Raw genomic sequence first — 17,837 nt, forward strand, 5'->3', positions numbered from 1 at the left:
CCAGAAATTCTTCACACATAAGGGCACTCAGATTTGATTCCTTACAGAGAACATAGAGAAAACAGCTGAAATCTGCAAATTGCCATAAATATTGTTAAGCCAGAAAGAACAATATTCTAATTTGATCCAAAGTTTTAAATAGTCTTCCTCTGTGTTTCTGTCTAGAAAAATTGGGATTTTACTTGTTACTCCCAAGAAGTGGCATTTGATTTCCTAACATTTACACTACCGTTATATTTATTACTGTTTGAAACAGGCAAGAGAGCAAGGATCATTGTTGCTTTTAAGGTAGAGCCCAATTATGATCTAATCTGTAACAATTTTGTTTCTTGGATAGGCCAAAGACAGTGATGATGAGGAAGAGGTGGTACATGTGGATCGAGACCATTTCATGGATGAATTCTTTGAGCAGGTAAGATGAAAGATAGCCTTAAAGGTTTTTGCAAAAAAGATAAGGAATTCAGATTATCAGAATTGAGTCAAGATATTCATATTGGGCATTGCAGTTTTTATGTACTTTGTTTTTATTTAACAAATTTGTCAGAAATGTCTTTTTCTAACAATATTTCAGGAGAATCTCTCTCCCTCACTCTCTCTCTCTCTCTCTCTCTCTCTCTCTCTCTCTCTCTCTCTCTCTCTCTCTCTCTCCATGGATCTAGAGTATATGACTCTTAAATGTAGACCCATATATCTTCCACAGGAGTTCAGTGTGGTTTTGATTACTGCAGTCTATATCCCACCTGATGCCAATACTACTGTAGCTTTGGGATTCTTGTACAACATTGTTAGTGTTAGGTGTTTTGTGCCAGCCATGGCAGTTTCTTAAAAGGCCACCAGATGGGAGCAAAGAGGGACTTTTGATCCCACTGGTGGGTCAAGGGGCTCCGGCCCCTGCAGCCCCATTGGGGAGAGTTAATGGCCCTCCGGCCCCCTCACACACATTGGTAAGCAAGGGGCCAGGGGCCCCTATAAGAACACCTGCACAGGTGCTGCTCTTTGGCTCTTGTTCTACCTTCCTACGGGAATGATCCATGGGCTCAATCCAGGCATAGATGCCTCAATGCCAGGGAACTCATTTTACCTACTTTATTTCTAAATAAAGATTTAACTTGATTGCATCCTTGCGTGCTGCCTTTTCTTGGAAGCACCTTCAATGAACCATCGATCTTCGTGAGATCCCTCACAAAGTGGTAGCAGAGGATGGTTAGAGGCAACGCTTCCAAGCCAGCAGAAGCAAGATGTCTGGAGGTTCCAGCAAGAACCCTCAAGAGATGGATGGCAGGAGATCCCCGATTGTGACCAGAAGTCTTCAATCAAGAATGGCAACCCTGCATCCAGTCCCTGATGCAAACTTTGATCCAGAGGAGGATACAGATGATCTCTATGCCCCCAGAGATCCCAGCGGAGTGTCAGGGACCCCTTCTCACGCTTCCCTGTGATTGCAAGCCACAGAGGAAAGCATGGAAGGCCAGCAGTCCACCCAGGACTGCCAGGACACCGGGGAGGCAGCCAGGGACCAGGCCACCCCCAGCGTAGACCAGCTCACTGGCGAAGAATGCAGAGAGCTGCTACAAATGCTCCTAGCAACCCGAGGGATGCCAGGAGCCAAGCCACGTGGGACACCAGCGCAGGGGACCTCTGGACACCGGGTAAGTCCTTCCCCAGTGCCCAGGAGGCTCCCTAACATGGCACCGGCCACCCTGGGGGACCCCGGAGCCCCGGAGCTTTTGGCGGGAAAATTCCCGCCAAATCGCGACCTGCAGCTTCCGGGGCCAACCAGAAGCAACATGGTGGCCCCCAGGCTACCTACTCCAGTGAGGTTTGGTGGGCCTCAGCTAGGCCACGAGGCCCAGCAACCAATGCCAGCCAGCCGAAGCAGCATGCAAACTGCTCCCCCCCACAGGCAAGCCTCGAAATCTGCCCAGCCGCACCTGCTGCAGCGGGCATCAGGGCCGCAATCCAAGCCCTGATCACGGCCCTGGAAGCCATGACCAACACAACCTTGATGTTGGGGGTAACCAGCCCCCCTCACTACCCCCAGGAGACCAATGAGGGGGGGGGCGTCCAGTCCGGAGCCCCCCAGCCAGGACCCACGCCTCCAGGGAGTCCCAGAAGAACCCCTGGGGGCTCCAGCCTTCCCAACACCCCCACCGAGGCAATGGAGGACTCACCTCAATGACTTCAGGGGGCCTCCAGCCGAGCCTCTCACTTCCCAAGATGGCTGCCTCCTCCGGAGTCTTCAGGACCAGCGATGGACCCTTCCAGGAGATCCTCACCATTTTCGGGCTTTTCCGGCCCCATCCTGCAGCCTTCGCCCCCCCAGTAAGTGTTCCAGTACTGGGAGGGCTTCCAGAAGAATCTTCAGAGCTCCACAGGCCTGGGCTCAGGCCTGGCCCTGAAGCACCGAGAGAGAGGTCCGCCCCTGTCGGCTCCTGGGCTGGAATGAGCTCTGAGCATGCTCAGTACGCTCCAGCTGAAAAGGAGAAAAATAATCAGAGAAAAATACCTACATCCACCAGCAGAGGGATCCCTCTCCCATTTACTTCAATGGAAGCCAAGCAAAGGTACCTCGGACAGCAAGTGAGATCAGTATTTTCTACCCTAGCTATGTCTGTTCTCCCAAATAATTTTCAGAAACTGCATCTGGGGGGTGAGAACTTCAACATATGGAATAAAGAGATACAGGTATGTCTCTTAAAAGAAGGGACCCTAAAAATGGTTTTAGAACCCCCACCTTTCCCTTGGGGGCCTCAAGAAGAGTGGTACCACAGGAAAGCCTATACCACTCTACTGAGCTCACTGGATGCTAAATTGTACCCTAGCATTCCAGATGGGCTCACAGCTGGTGAGATTTGGAGGTTGTTATATAGCCTATTTAATAGTGATAGCTTGTGCTCCACCACAAGGCTTACATCGGAATTCTATAACACCAAGCTAAAATTTGGGGCTAGCATGGCTGAGCACCTGGGAAAGTTGAAGGCACTCAGGGCAGAACTGGTGCTCAGGGACTACCCCGTGACTGAAGCCAACATGATTGCTGTTATTCTGGCATCCCTGGACAAAAGTTGGGGCAATTTTATTGTCTCTGTTAGGTTCAGCCTGTAGCTTACTCCTAACTTGTTGGTCAGGCAATATATCTGTTTCTTTAAGAAACAACTGAGCCACGTAATCAGGGTTTGCTGAACCCTGTAATTAGGCTACAGTGCATACATAAGCAGCGCAGAGAAGCGTTCTTTGTTTCTGATTGTTCCTGTTCCTGTTGCTTCCTGCGTCTTTCTGCTGATTGGTGTTAGACTGGATTGTTATATGGTACTGTATACCGAGAGTTACTAAAGTCTGTTTGCTTTGGTAAGGGAAGATACTTACTGGACTGATATTACTGTTTATGACCTTGGACTGTTTTACTTACACCAAGACTGCTTATTATCTTGTATATAAAGTATTTTTCTCACACGAGCTGCATGTTTATCTGCTTCCCTGTGTGTTTCTGCTCTGCTCGTTGCACAAGCAACAAATACTTTTTACACACACCCTAACAGTCTCACTAGAGGGAACCAGGAAGGAAGCCATGACTCTGTCCTACCTCACAGGGAGGCTCAATGAGGAAGACAGGAGGCGTAAAGATGCAGGAGAATATACCAGGGCCACAACTCAGCGCATCAATAGGAGGCACCAGAGTTCAGAGCAGGTTAACGCTCTACCCAAGTGTTTCATCTGTGGCTCTGAGGAGCATCTGAAGAAGGACTGCCCCCATTACCAGCAAGGACCTAAGCGTGTTTCAATCAAGGAAGGGGCAGGGGGCAGAGAAGGGGGCCTGGCGGGGGCAAAGGTGGTGCTAAGGGCAATTTTGTGTGTACTACTTACCTCACCCCTGCCACAAGGGCTGATGGCCCTACTGGCCTCTGGTTACTGGACTCTGGGGCTTCATCTCACATTGCTAACATGAAGCAAGGCTTTAAGAGGTTAAGGAGAATTAACTCCTCCGTCAAGGTTGCTAATGGTAACAATGCTTCGGTTGTTGGGGAGGGCACTGTCTCTGTACCAGCGCTGGGCAATGTTGAAGGTGTGTTGCATGCTCCCTCTATCGCCAATAACCTATTGAGTATAACCAAGTTATGTGATGATGGCATGGTGGAGGTATTGTTTCGCAAAGGGGGAGGTCATCTCACTCGAAACAAAAGGGTCATTGGGAATGTTACCATTATAAATGGTTTACCATATTTCTCCCCCGAGTACCCAGCTACAGGAGACAGCTCACAGGGTGCCACCCCAGAAGGGGCCTGCGCGCAAAGAGAGAGAGAGAGAGGCCCCACAGCCAGCCCCCAGGCTGTCAAAGGGGCGCAAGGCCGAAGCAGTTGCGCCCATACTGCCTCAGCCAGCCCCATGGCCTTCCAAGGCCAATGCGGGCAAGAAACCAGAGCCTCAGCAGGCACCTAAGTCAAATAAGTCCAAAAAAGGGCCTAAGGTGCCAGCACCACCCAAGACAACCAGAGCCAAGGGGATGTCAGTGGGGAAGCCACTTCATACCAAATGTGCCCACCTCTTACATCGGAGGTTAGGCCATGCCAGCTTCCAAGTGGTCAAAAAGATGGGGGAATTTGCTGAGGGGATTCACCTCCAGAATTGTGAGGTGTTTCTGGACTGCGCCATCTGTAAGAGGGCAAAGGGGAAAGCCGCCCCAATACCTAAGGTGTCACTGCGTAAAACCCAATACACATATCAATTAATACATGTTGATTTGGTTGGGCCATTTACACCGTCCCTAGGGAAAAGGCAGTATTTCCTCTCTGCTGTCGACGACTTCTCGAGGTACGGCCATGTGTATACCCTCACAGAAAAGTCTGAAGCCTTTGATGCCATAAAATCACTGTACACCTACGTGGAAACTCAGTACAAGACCAAGATCGCACAGCTGCAGAGCGACCGTGGGGCCGAGTTCATGTCCTGAAAGTTCCAGGACTGGGTAAAACATAAGGGCATACACCATTTTCATACAGCGCCTTTTACTCCTGCACAGAACGGCGTGGTTAAAAAACGAAACGGTGTCCTGCAGACTATGGTGCGTAGTCTGATTGCAAATGCTGGGGTTGCAGAATCATACTGGGTGGAAGTGGTACACTATGCCAATTACACCCTGAACCGCACCTGGAGCAGCGTTGTGAACCAGACCCCATACTTTCTGGTCCACGGTAGGAAGCCAAGTTTGGGACACTTACGTGTATTTGGCTCCTACGTTTGGGTGCACTTCCCCAAGCAGCTGCGGAAGAAGGGCAGATCCATCTCCCAGAGACTGAGGTTCTTGGGCTACGCCCCTGGCTCCAAGGCCTACCGGTTCCTGGGAGAAGGGGGCAGGACTGTGACCTCCCAATCTGCCTCCTTCAAAGAGGACTCCAATTGGACCCAGATCCACTCAAATGATCTGGGCCCATACATCAACCGGCCCAGCAAAGCCACACCAACCACGACACTGCCTGAGACAACCACAGACCCTGCCAGCGACGAGAGCGAGGAACAGGATGAAGAGGTCAGCCTACCTGGTCCAGATGGGGAGGATGAGCCATCCAGTCCTGAGGGGGAAGACACGCCATCTCCACCTGACTCTTCGCCTCCAGTGACGCTTCAGAGGCCCATGATGCCCAATGCCTGGGACCGAGGGCCTCCACATCCCAGTTGTGAACAGCCAGTCGGCGAGGAACCTGCAGAAGAAAAGGGCAGTGAGTGGCAGGAGGTCAGAAGGTCAAAGAGGTCCAACAAGGGGGTCCCACCAAAGAGAATCGACATTGGGCACGTCGCATCCATCAATAGCGTCGTGGTCACCCCAAAGACTTTCTCTGACATGCAGGAGCTGCCCATCAAAGAACAGGAGAAGTGGCAGCTCACGATGGAACAAGAAATGGAGAGCCTGAGAAAGCTCAAGGTCTTCACCCCCCGGTGAAGACCTTGAGGGATAGTTAATGGCCCTCCGGCCCCCTCACACACATTGGTAAGGGAGGGGCCGGGGCCCCTATAAGAACCCCTGCACAGGGGCTGCTCTTTGGCTCTTGTTCTACCTTCCTACGGGACTGATCCATGGGCTCAATCCAGGCATGGATGCCTCCATGCCAGGGAACTCATTTTACCTACTTTATTTCTAAATAAAGATTTAACTTGATTGCATCCTTGCGTGCTGCCTTTTCTTGAAAGTGCCCTCAACGAACCATCGATCTTTGTGAGATCCCTCACAGTTAGTAATCAGCAGAATAAGTATCCTGATGCTGTGCATATTATAGTGGGGGACTTTAATCAGGCTGATTTAAAAGCAGTGCTCTCTAAATTCTATCAGCATATTAAGTGTGCTACTAGAGGAGCAAACATATTGGACAAAGTATATACCAACATTAAACATGGCTATAAGGTTATACAATTACCACATTTGGGACAATCAGACCATATGTCATTGCTTTTAGCACCAGCATACATCCCTCTTAGGAGGCGGGCTCTGCCTATAATAAAGACAGTGAAATCCTGGTCAGAAGATGCTTCTCAACAACTTCAGGTTTGTTTTGAGAACACAAATTGGGACATCTTTTACCACCCTGACCTAGAGGAGCACACTGCAGCTGTTCTGTGCTATATCAAACACTGCACAGATACTATCACTGTGGATAAACGTATTAGGATCTATCCCAATCAGAAGCCCTAGATGACCAAGGAAGTCCAGCACCTCTTGTGTGACAGGGCCAAGGCCTTTAGGTCCGGTGATGCGGCAAGATACAGTGTTGCCAGAGCTAGTCTGAAGAAAGGTATTCGGAAGGCCAAGACTGATTATAAGAGGAAGATTGAGGATAATTTTTATAGTAATAACATGAGGCAGGTGTGGCAAGGGATTCAACAAATTACCAACCATCAACCGACCAATGTCATCCCTGCTGAGGGGGATGCTTCGTTGGCAGAGGAGCTGAATCATTTCTTTGCTCACTTTGAAGTGGAGACATCAAAGACAGCTAAAATACAGCCACCAGCCCATTGTAGCCCCCACCTCATCGTGGAGGAACAGGAGGTGAGGAGCATTCTGAGGGCTGTGGACCCTAGAAAGGCTGCCGGTCCTGACTGTTACATATTCAATAGGAGTGAGCATAGGCTTCACTCAGGTCTGCCAATCCAGTGGGAAAATACTCAAACCCCATTGGCCGACCTGTCTGACAGCTCCCTGAGCCAGCTGCTGGGTTGTACTGATCTACTAATAAAGAGCTGTTGTTACTGTTAGCACAGAGTCCTGTCTCTTCCATCACCCGATCTAACACTGGCAATGAAGGTGGGATCGGAAGAGAAGTGCACAAAAGAGCTGAACTAGGTCACAGTCCTAACAAAAGAGGGAAGCACCAGCAAGCATCGACCAGGCTACAACTGCAGCGACTGAACTGCATTGGCCATCACGATGATTGCTCACGCCCCACCAACTCCATTCAACCCAGCCACAGACAATTGGGACTCATACATGACCAGATTCGAGTGTTTTATAGAAGCAAACGACCTCTTGGGACTATCGGACAGCCGGAAAAGAGTGTTGTTTCTCAGCTATTGCGGGAATGAAGTATTCAACACTGCTAAGGCACTCGTTGCACCAGCCAACAGAGGAAAAGGACGCGTATCAAACCAATATCAGACAAACAGGCGCTTCGAAGGCAAAGAAAATACATGTCTCAGCTCCTTCTCTCGGACAAAGCGAATGCAGTAGGAAAATACAGCAGGACACATTTATCTGGGTTGAGATCCTGGTTTAATGCTGTCAATAACTCCAAGACAACGCTGAGCCCGAACGTTTCAAAATTGGCGCTACGAGCGTTTGCCTCGTAGCGCCTTTTATCACGCCGCCCCACCCCGCCTCATTGGCCGGGTAGCCTCCCGCCAGCTGGAGAGTATCCATTCCAGCAGTGCCCCTCCACACCAGCAGCATAGTGGCGTGTCCTCACTGGCCACTTTGCAGGAGTTCTTCGCCGCGTTCCCGTCACCGGCTCACTTCGCTGGCTCAGCTCATTCGTTCTCGTCATCGGCGTCACAGCCATCAATACCTGGTCCCTATCCCTGACGCTTCATGGCCCCAAAACCGGCTGCCTATCCCTAGTGCTCCCACCACCAACCCCGTGACGAATTGCTTGCTCTAGCCCGTCAGTTTGTATCCTCTACCGTTCTTCTATCCCGTCCTTGCATTGTCGAGCAAGGCATGGGCTCGACAGGTGGCTCCCCTTTACCAAGGGGTCTTCTGAAAAACATAAAGTAGACATATTAATGGCAGCTCGTGGCTTCAGAGGGTTCTTTCTATGGAACAGTTGTAATAGCTGATCGGCCCTAACATCCCTTGCGTGCACCCAAGATGCTTCTTCGTCAGGATATCCCTTCCACCTTACTAGGTATTGAAGTTTTCCCCTGTGTATTCTAGAGTCTAATATTTCATCTATCTCGTAGTGCTCCCCTTCTACCGGACCAGGTGGGGTCGGTGTCTGTCTAAATGCTGTTATTGGCTTTAATAAGCTACTATGAAAGATCGGATGGATCTTGCCTAAGAGGGATGGAAGCTTTAAGGTGACCGTGACAGGGTTGCTTACCACAAAAGGGCCTAAATACTTCGGTCCTAGTTTTCGATTAGGTACCCGTAATTTTATGTATTTAGTGGAAAGGTATACCCTATCTCCCACCTTAAACGGTTCTGTCTTCGCTCGTTTTTTATCAGCTTGTTTCTTATATTCCGCTGCTGCTTTGTCTAGTGCTTTCCTAACCTGTGGCCACAATGCCCGTATCTTCGCAGCCCATTCGCTAGGAGCTACTTCAGTATCGTGTGACTCTAGTTTGGGAATAGCAACAAAATCTCACCCGTTAACTATTTGGAACGGGGTAAAACCCATACTACAGTGCACTGCATTGTTATATGCAACTTCTGCGAATGGTAACAAGGATGACCAGTCTGTTTGTTGGTAAGAGACATAACTTCTCAGATAGCGTTCCACCATAGCGTTGGCTCTCTCAGCCACGCCATTGGTGCTCGGATGGAATGCGGAACTAAGACCCTGAGTTGATCCTATGGCCTGTATGAACTTTCTCCAAAACTTTGCAGTGAACTGCACACCCCTGTCGGATATAATCCGGCTAGGCACTCCGTGTAAGCAGTAAATGTGTTGAACAAAAAATGTGGCTAACCTCCGTGCTGATGGTAGCCCGCTACACGGTATAAAGTGGGCCTGCTTTGAAAAGAGATCTATAACAGTCCATATTACCGTGTTGCCACTGCTCTCTGGAAGTTCCACAATAAAGTCCATGGCTATTTCATCCCACGGTCTACTCAGGCTAGCCACAGACTGCAATAATCCAAGGGGTTTTCCTGGTCTTGATTTGGTTCTAGCGCAGACGGGACAACTTTGTACATACTCCTCTATATCGCCTCACATATGCGGCCACCAGAACTGTCATCTGGTCAGATGTAAGGTTTTGAGAAACCCGAAGTGCCTGGCCGCTTTGATATCATGGCACTATCGTAAGACTGCCCTACGTAACTCTATCGGGATGTATAATTTGTCATCCTTCCACGCCAACCCGTTTCTATAGGTGATCAGCTGTTTATTCTTTTGTACCCATTCATCTGTTTTTAAAGCATTTCGGAGACCCTCCTCCCACCCAGGGTTTGTGTCAGATGTGGCTAACGTCTTTCCTATGGCCTCCCCATGAACCCCATGTTCATTGGGTATCATGGCCTGAATTAACTCATCCCGTTTGCTGTGGAATTGAGGCATATGGGATAGTGCGTCAGCTAGGAAGTTCTTTCCCGCCGGCACATATTTTAATACAAAATTAAATCGTTGGAAATACTGGGCCCATTGCACTTGTTTTGGGGAGAGCTTTCTAGGGGTTTGTAGAGCTATTAGGTTCCTGTGATCTGTCCAGACTTCGAACCACTCTCTCGCCCCCTCCAATATGTGTCACCAGGTAAGAAGCGCCCACCGGACCGTGAAAGCCTCCTTCTCCCATATGGCCCATCCTCGTTCCGTAGGGGTAAATTTTTTAGATGTATACGCACATGGCTGTAGATGGCCTTGTACGTTGGCTTGCAACAACACAGCCCCAACGGCTATGTCGCTTTCATCTACTTGTAGTACAAATGGCTTCTGCTGGTCAGGATGTTGGAGTATGGGTTCCTGAGCAAAAAGAGCCTTTAAAGCATCGAAAGCTTTTTGGCAGTCAGGAGTTCACACTATACGTAGACTCGGCTTTATTGTCAGTGTTCCAAATTAGGCTTTCTTCCAGCGCTGACATAACAAGATGAACTTTTACCTAGTTTTGAATGTTACAGATAGTGTTTCCTGGGAGACGAGGATGGGGGCTACATTCCTGTGAAAAGAACGTGCCGGGATGTAGACATGGATCTGTATGATGGCCAATGGGACATTGGGGTTGGAGAGCGGAAGAGGAGGGGGTTGGAAGGAGGGGCCAGTTTGGCTGCAATTTGAATCAGAAATGTCGGATATTGCTATTCTTAAAATAAAAATGATTCATTAGACAGCTTGCGCTTGAGAATGAAGTTTATTCAAGATAGCACCGAAACCTGACAGACAGCCAAACTCTCCTCCAAATCCAGGCTGGCTGAGTTTAAATCATCCCGTTCCCTCCCAGACATCTGGTCGGATGGACTATGGCTAAAGCCAAGCTCTCGGAGGAAAGCCTGCTTCAAGAAACGGGAGGAGCAGAAGCGGTCGTGATTCCAGCCAACTTGGAAAATACAAAGGTTCAACTTTCTCCGCCTTCCCTCCCCGCAGAACTTCAAGCAAAGAAACGTGAGGCAGATAAGTACCCGGGGACTGTGCCAAAAGCCTTAGAGGCGGAATTTCCTTTTGCAAATGTAAAAGATAAAGAAAAACCCCTAAGTGAATTGGGAAGGGCGAGCTGGGGATGGGAATGGCAGCGAAGCCCAGACAAGGCAGCACCTCCCCACCCCAGGATGAGAGACAAGGCAGAGGACTATCAACACCAAGGCTGGCCCTCCAGAGCTCAGCACAGAGAGGAGAGGGCAGAGAGGGAGGAGCCACCCCAGTTCAGAGGGAAGTTCGATGGTGACCCAGACAACCTCGCCCAATTCCTCGATTCAGCTGAGATATACATAGAGCGGTTCGGACACCGCTACCCTTTCCCCAGAGCCCTAGTGAATGCTATCTCGGAAGGGCTGGAGGGAGAAGCAAAGAGGTGGTCAGCATCACTCTACAAATACAGGGCCCCCCAGCTACAAGATGCGGATGGGTTCCTGCAACTATTGAGAGCCCGTTATGAGGAGGAGGAGGAGGACCCCTATGTGGAAGACGAGCTCAGAAACCTAATGCAGAGGGGGAAGCCCATCAGAGAGCATATCCGTGAATTCAGGAGAGTCATTGGGACACTGCCTCCCCTACCAGAGCGATTGCTGGTGTATTTTTTTAGAACAAGCCTAGATAAAAGAATTTCCCAAGTGACTGCCTATCGTGATATCCCAAACCGACTCGCTGAATGGTTCTGGGTAGCAATAAAAGTCGACAGAGGGCTGCGGGCGAGTGACACGTCAAAACCACCAGAGGAAAAGGAGAGAGGCCGACCAGACCAGGGGCCACTCAACAGACGAGAAACCCCAACATCACAGCCCTCCTACAGACCAACTGCCCCACGGAGCCCACTGAAATGCTACAGATGTGGAGGAAGCGGCCACATAGCAGCAAGATGTGGAACGCCTAGACCGGGACCAGCTCCACCGCCCAAAGCACAACCGGAACGAGGGCCCAAGCGCGTCACCCACGTACCGCGGGAAGCTCCCCAAATCCCTGAGTTTTTCGCTCATCTGACCGAAACCAGAGGAATCCCAGAGGAGGGAGATCAGTCCCCCGAACCCTATGACACGGAAGACGAAGGCGAGGATGACCCGATGGTGAGTGGACCCATCCATCCTTTTCTTTTCCCCATACGCCTAACAGCCCCCAAAACAGGGGCCCAAGAGACTTTCCAAGCCCTAATAGACTCGGGTAGCACACGGTGCCTAATCAACCTACCCACAGTTCTAAAATTGGGAATCTGAGCTAAACAGCTCAAACAACCAATTCGCTTTGAGCAAGTTGATGGGTCCCTAGTGGGAGGAACGTACGCCACACACTTGACTGAACCCGTGAGACTAGAACTCGCAGATCACTGGGAGACGATCCGCTTCATAATAGCCCCCAAGATGACAGAACCAGTCATATTGGGACTCTCATGGCTCGACAAATGGGGCCCAATCATTTGGTGGCAAGAGGGAACCCGCAGGCTGAGAATAGCAAAGGGGCCCCAACCCCTGCCGCCCTGACCAGAAGAATTCCCTCCCACGCTGAAACCCCAAAGCAGCCCTCCACTACAGAAGAAAACACCACCAACACAAGGGTCCCTCCCAGAAGGTGCAGCAAAGCAATTGGCAGCCGCACCCACCACCGCTTGTAACGCAAACCAGATCCCAAGGGAGTACCAAGACCTTGCGGGGGTATTCAGCGAGGCCGAGTGTGACATTCTGCCCCCCCACCACGAGACCGATTGTGCCATCGAGATTATCCCAGGAGCGAAACTACCCAAACCTAAAATGTATGCCATGACGCCCCGAGAAATGCAGGAAATGCGGGACTACATAGACAAAAACTTACAAAGGGGATTTATTGAGCCAGTGAAACCAAGGGTAGCGGCGCCGGTCATGTTTAAAGAGAAAAAGGACGGCTCCATGAGACTGGTAGTCGACTTTCGAAATATCAACGCTGTTTGCGTACACAACTTCTACCCCCTCCCCCTCATGAAAGACATGTTAGCCCACCTAGCTAAAGGGAAGGTTTTCACCAAACTAGACCTTCGAGAAGCTTATTACCGAGTACGCATAAAGGCAGGAGATGAATGGAAAACAGCATTCAACTGCCCCCTGGGTAGTTTCCAGTTTAAAGTAATGCCTTTTGGATTGCAAGGAGCCCCGGCAGTATTCATGCAGTTAATAAACGAAGTCTTACATGAACACCTTTACAAAGGGGTCCTCGTCTACCTGGATGATATTCTTATCTACACGGAGACCATAGACGAACACATACCCCTCGTCCGCCAAGTACTGAAAAAACTGCTACGGGCAAACCTATATGTCAAACTGCCAAAATGCGATTTCCACCAATCACGGCTAGACTACCTGGGCTACCGAGTATCAAATGAGGGGATAGAGATGGACCCAGCCAAGGTCCAATCAGTTCTACAATGGCAGCCCCCTCGCACCCGCAGACAACTGCAAAGTTTTCTAGGCTTTGCAAATTTCTACAGACAATTCATCCCCTCGTTCGCGAAGATTGCCAAACCTTTGACGGACCTCCTAAAGACAGGAAGCCCAGCGATGAAACCTCGCCCGGGACAACCCCTACAGTGGGACCTGACCTGCCAACAGGCATTTGAGATGCTAAAAGGACTGTTCGCGAAAGAACCTGTCTTAAAACACCCGGATCCGGAACAGCCTTTTGTCATCCAAGCAGACGCAAGTGATGTGGCAGTAGGAGCCGTGTTACTCCAAAAGAACAACCAAGGTGATCTACAACCCTGCACCTACACCTCCCGCAAACTCACCAATACGGAGAGGCGATGGGCGGCGTGGGAGAAGGAAGCGTTTGCAGTAAGGTGGGCCTTGTTGACCAGGCGGCACCTTCTAGAGGGAGGCCAGAAACCATTTGAAGTCTGGACTGATCATAAAAACCTAGAGGCTCTAAAAACCCCACGAAAACGGTCGCCCAGGCAAGTGCGGTGGGCACAATACTTCAATCGTTTCAATTTCGAGCTTAAGCACATCCCAGGAGGGAGAAATTTCCTGGCTGATGCCCTCTCCCGGATGCCCCAATACAACAGTGAGCGGGAGCAGGTAGTGAATGCCATCATCCCCTCCACCCAAGCTGCGGCCCAGGTGATCACCAGACGGCAACGACGTGACCAGCAAGGCCAACTTGCAAGTGACTTAACTGCAAAATTAAAAAATGAAATGCTGACCGACCCCTGGTATCGGGACAATCAACATCTCTTGACAAAAAGAGATGAACTAGCATGGAGGGGGACAAAGCTCTATGTCCCACAGAGTTTACGCATCCTGATTCTCAAGAGGAGCCACGACGTTAAACCAGCAGGACACTTCGGGTTCCTAAAGACTCTGCACCTAGTACGAAGGCAGTTCTGGTGGCCACACATGAGAAAGGACGTAGACAGTTATGTAAAAAGCTGCACCATTTGTGCCACGATGAAGACAAGGCCAGGGTGCCCGCCTGGATTGTTGCAACCAGTAGCTGAGCCAACAAGACCATGGGAGGAGATTGCAATGGACTTTATAGTAGACCTACCGAGGAGCAGTGGAAATACAGTGATCTGGACTGTAATAGACTTATTCTCCAAACAGGCACACTTCATTCCTTGTAGTGGACTGCCTTCAGCCCGTCAGTTATCCAAACTGTTCCTGAAACACATTTACCGCCTACATGGAGTTCCCAGGAGAATCATTTCCGACAGAGGGGTCCAGTTCACAGCAAAGTTCTGGAGGGAGTTCCTACGATCCATAGGGTCATCCCAAGGGCTCAGCTCAGCATTTCACCCGAGCACCAATGGGGGGGGGGGGGCAGAAAGACTGAACGCTATGATAGAACAGTATTTAAGATGCTACGTCGACTACCAGCAGTCCAATTGGGCAGACCTCCTATCTTTTGCGGAGGTTGCATATAATAATGCTGTCCACAGCAGCACGGGGCTAACCCCGTTCAAAATAGTGAGTGGCATGGATTTTGTTCCCATGCCAGAATACCCGAGGGAGCCCCCTTCCTCAGTCAGTTTGACCGACTGGATGGCAATGTTGAGACAAACTTGGGAAAATGTTAAGAGGGCGCTGGCAAAGGCGGCTCAATCTTATAAGGAACAAGCAGACAAGCACCGAACTCCCCAAAGACCATTTCAGCTGGGAGAGAAAGTTTACCTCTCCACCAAGTACTTGAGACTTAGACTCCCGAGCAGGAAATTGGGCCCAAAATTTATAGGACCATTTCCTATAATAAAAATAATCAACCCCGTTACGGTGCAATTGCAGTTGCCACGGCTTTTGGGGAAAATTCACCCCGTTTTTCACAGTAGCCTTCTAAAACCTGTAGTAGGGTCTACTTTAAGGCCAACGCCACGTGAACCCCCTGGGCCCCTGGTTGTTGGGGGCCAAACGCACTACGAAGTGCAGCGGATTCTTGATTCAAGATGGCACAGGAGGCGCCTTCAGTACTTAATTAAATGGAAGGGTTACCCATTGTCAGAGGCTTCCTGGGTGAAGAGCGCAAACATTCAAGCTGATCGCCTTATAGCAAAATTCCATGCAGACCACCCGGGAAAGCCGGGAGGGGGGGTGCACAGCCAGGGAGGGGCTGATGAGACTAATCTTGTTGTGTTTTCCCTATGGGATAGGTGATGTCGCAGAAGTGAAGGGAGAGGGGCCGGATGTCAGCGTTCCAAATTAGGCTTTCTTCCAGCGCTGACATAACAAGATGAACTTTTACCTAGTTTTGAATGTTACAGATAGTGTTTCCTGGGAGACGAGGATGGGGGCTACATTCCTGTGAAAAGAACGTGCCGGGATGTAGAGATGGATCTGTATGATGGCCAATGGGACATTGGGGTTGGAGAGCAGAAGAGGAGGGGGTTGGAAGGAGGGGCCAGTTTGGCTGCAATTTGAATCAGAAATGTCGGATATCGCTATTCTTAAAATAAAAATGATTCATTAGACAGCTTGCGCTTGAGAATGAAGTTTATTCAAGATAGCACCGAAACCTGACATTTATTTTATTTTATTTTATTTTATTTGAAAAGGCTTTTTTTATTTTTTTTAAACATAAAACATAAAATACATCTTTTTAGAGCAAGGATTTGATCCAGTATAGAGTAAATACAATTACTCACATTCCCTCAACCAATTTTGTTCCAAATTTTATCCATTTACATCTTAAAAAATGAAAAGAAAAAAAAATCTTATTCTAAACATTTATCATTCTACTATGTCGCCCTAAATTCTAAACAATTATTTCCAAATAGACATCATTCCAAATCTTTGTCATTTTAACAATCAATATTTCATATATATTTCTCATTTCTAAGACCCATTACATCAAATCTATATTGTACCTCTCTTAGATGGTAGCTAGTACCCATAATCTTAACGAAGAATATTTCCCTCCTCTCTTAATCATTTCTAAATCAATCGACATTTCCATCTAAAATTTATCACTCCCAAAATACTTTATTTTGAAGTCTAATATTCAACTGGTTCATAACTTAAATAGCTATTTCCCAACAGTGTTTTCCGCCACTTCTATCTCTATTTATTTAACTGGTTCACAGTTTGGCTTAACTATTCTCCAGTATTATCTCCTCCACTTCCTCCTAGGTTTATTTTTTGGCTGGTTCACATCTTAATCAGTTGCTTTCCAGCAATGCTTTCCTCCACTCCTAACCTTACTTATTTAGGCTGGTTCACTGTAATTTTAACTGCATATCAACGTTATCTCCTTCACTCCTCCTAAATCTATTATGAAACTGGTTCGCAACTCTTTCCTCCGCTCCAACCTCTATTTTTAACTGGTTCACAACTGTATTTCAGTTGCTCTCCAGGTATATTTTCCTCCACTCCTAACTTTTTATTTTTTGGCTAGTTCACAGTTTTGTTTTAACTGTTACCCAGCGTATGCTTTCCTCCACTCCTAACTCTATTGGCTGATTCACAGCTTTACTTTAGCTGTTTTCCAGCATATGCTTTCCTCCACTCCTAACTCTTATTTTTATTTTTAACTGGTTCCTAGTTTTGCTTTAACTGTTCTCCAGTATGATGCTTTCCTCCACTCCTACCTTATTTGTAAGACTAGATCACAGCTTTACTTTCACTGTTCTCCAGAATCATGCTTCCCTCCACTCCTAACTTCATTTGTTTAGCTGATTCATAGCATTTTGTTTTAATTATTGTCCAGCTTTATGCTCTCCTCCGTTTCTACATCTCTTATTCAATTATTTAGCTTTAAATTAATTCACAATATATTACTCATATTTATTTTTAAATCCATTCTCCTCCGTATCTTTAACTGATTTAAAATAAAAAAGTATATCAACAAATATCTTAGCTCCTATTCTCTCCTAAGCTTTCTCCCGTGCCATGCTTATTTCCAACATTTTAAATGTATCAACATTTTAAATCACTTTGAAATCAATTTTCTATAATTATTAAATCTATAAATAATTCTTTTTAATATCCAGCACCTTAGATAACATTTTCTTCTAAATTGTTAGATCTGTAAATAGAGGTTAAAAATTCCAAATTTAAAAAGGTATTAAAGCAGCCAAAAATCATGTTTTTCAATCATTTATACTCTTTTCTAGTGAAATTGTTTGTATATTCATAAAATCAACTTTAATAAAAATAATAGTGAAAAAAGAGAGAGAATAGTAACAATATTAATAATAGTTAAAATAAAAAAAGGAAAGGAGAAACAAAAATAAAGAAGTGGAAGAGAATAGAAATATAACAAAAGAAATTGAAAAGAGAATTAGAAAAAATAGAGAGGGGAAAGGAGACAAAAGAAAAAAAGGAAAAAGAAAAAAAAAGAATAGAGAAAGAGCAAAGAGAAGAAGGAAAGTATCTCCTAAGATTGTTCAGACATCAAACTCCCAGACACCATTACATCCATTTAATTCAAACTATGGTATTTTGTTATCTTGTTACATTATATCTTCCATTTTTTTTCTTTCTCCAATCTGTCTGAGTATATTGGTTTTCCATTTTAATGTCCTCAAAGTTATAA

At 47.7% G+C, this 17,837-nt stretch overlaps 1 protein-coding gene across 1 annotated transcript in view; it reads left to right on the forward strand.

Moving 5' to 3' along the window:
* The window catches only part of STX1B (syntaxin 1B), a 190,891-nt gene that overhangs the window by 12,491 nt on the left and 160,563 nt on the right, over positions 1-17,837 (forward strand). The window contains exon 2 of the mRNA XM_070944798.1: positions 338-412. Within this exon, the coding sequence (XP_070800899.1) occupies positions 338-412 (75 nt within the window). The remainder of the gene's footprint in view (positions 1-337; positions 413-17,837) is intronic.

The sequence above is a fragment of the Pituophis catenifer genome, unplaced genomic scaffold, assembly GCF_029215685.1.
Source record: "Pituophis catenifer annectens isolate HBS135680 unplaced genomic scaffold, rPitCat1.0.hap2 SCAF_5, whole genome shotgun sequence".
Classification (NCBI taxonomy): Eukaryota; Metazoa; Chordata; class Lepidosauria; order Squamata; family Colubridae; genus Pituophis; species Pituophis catenifer.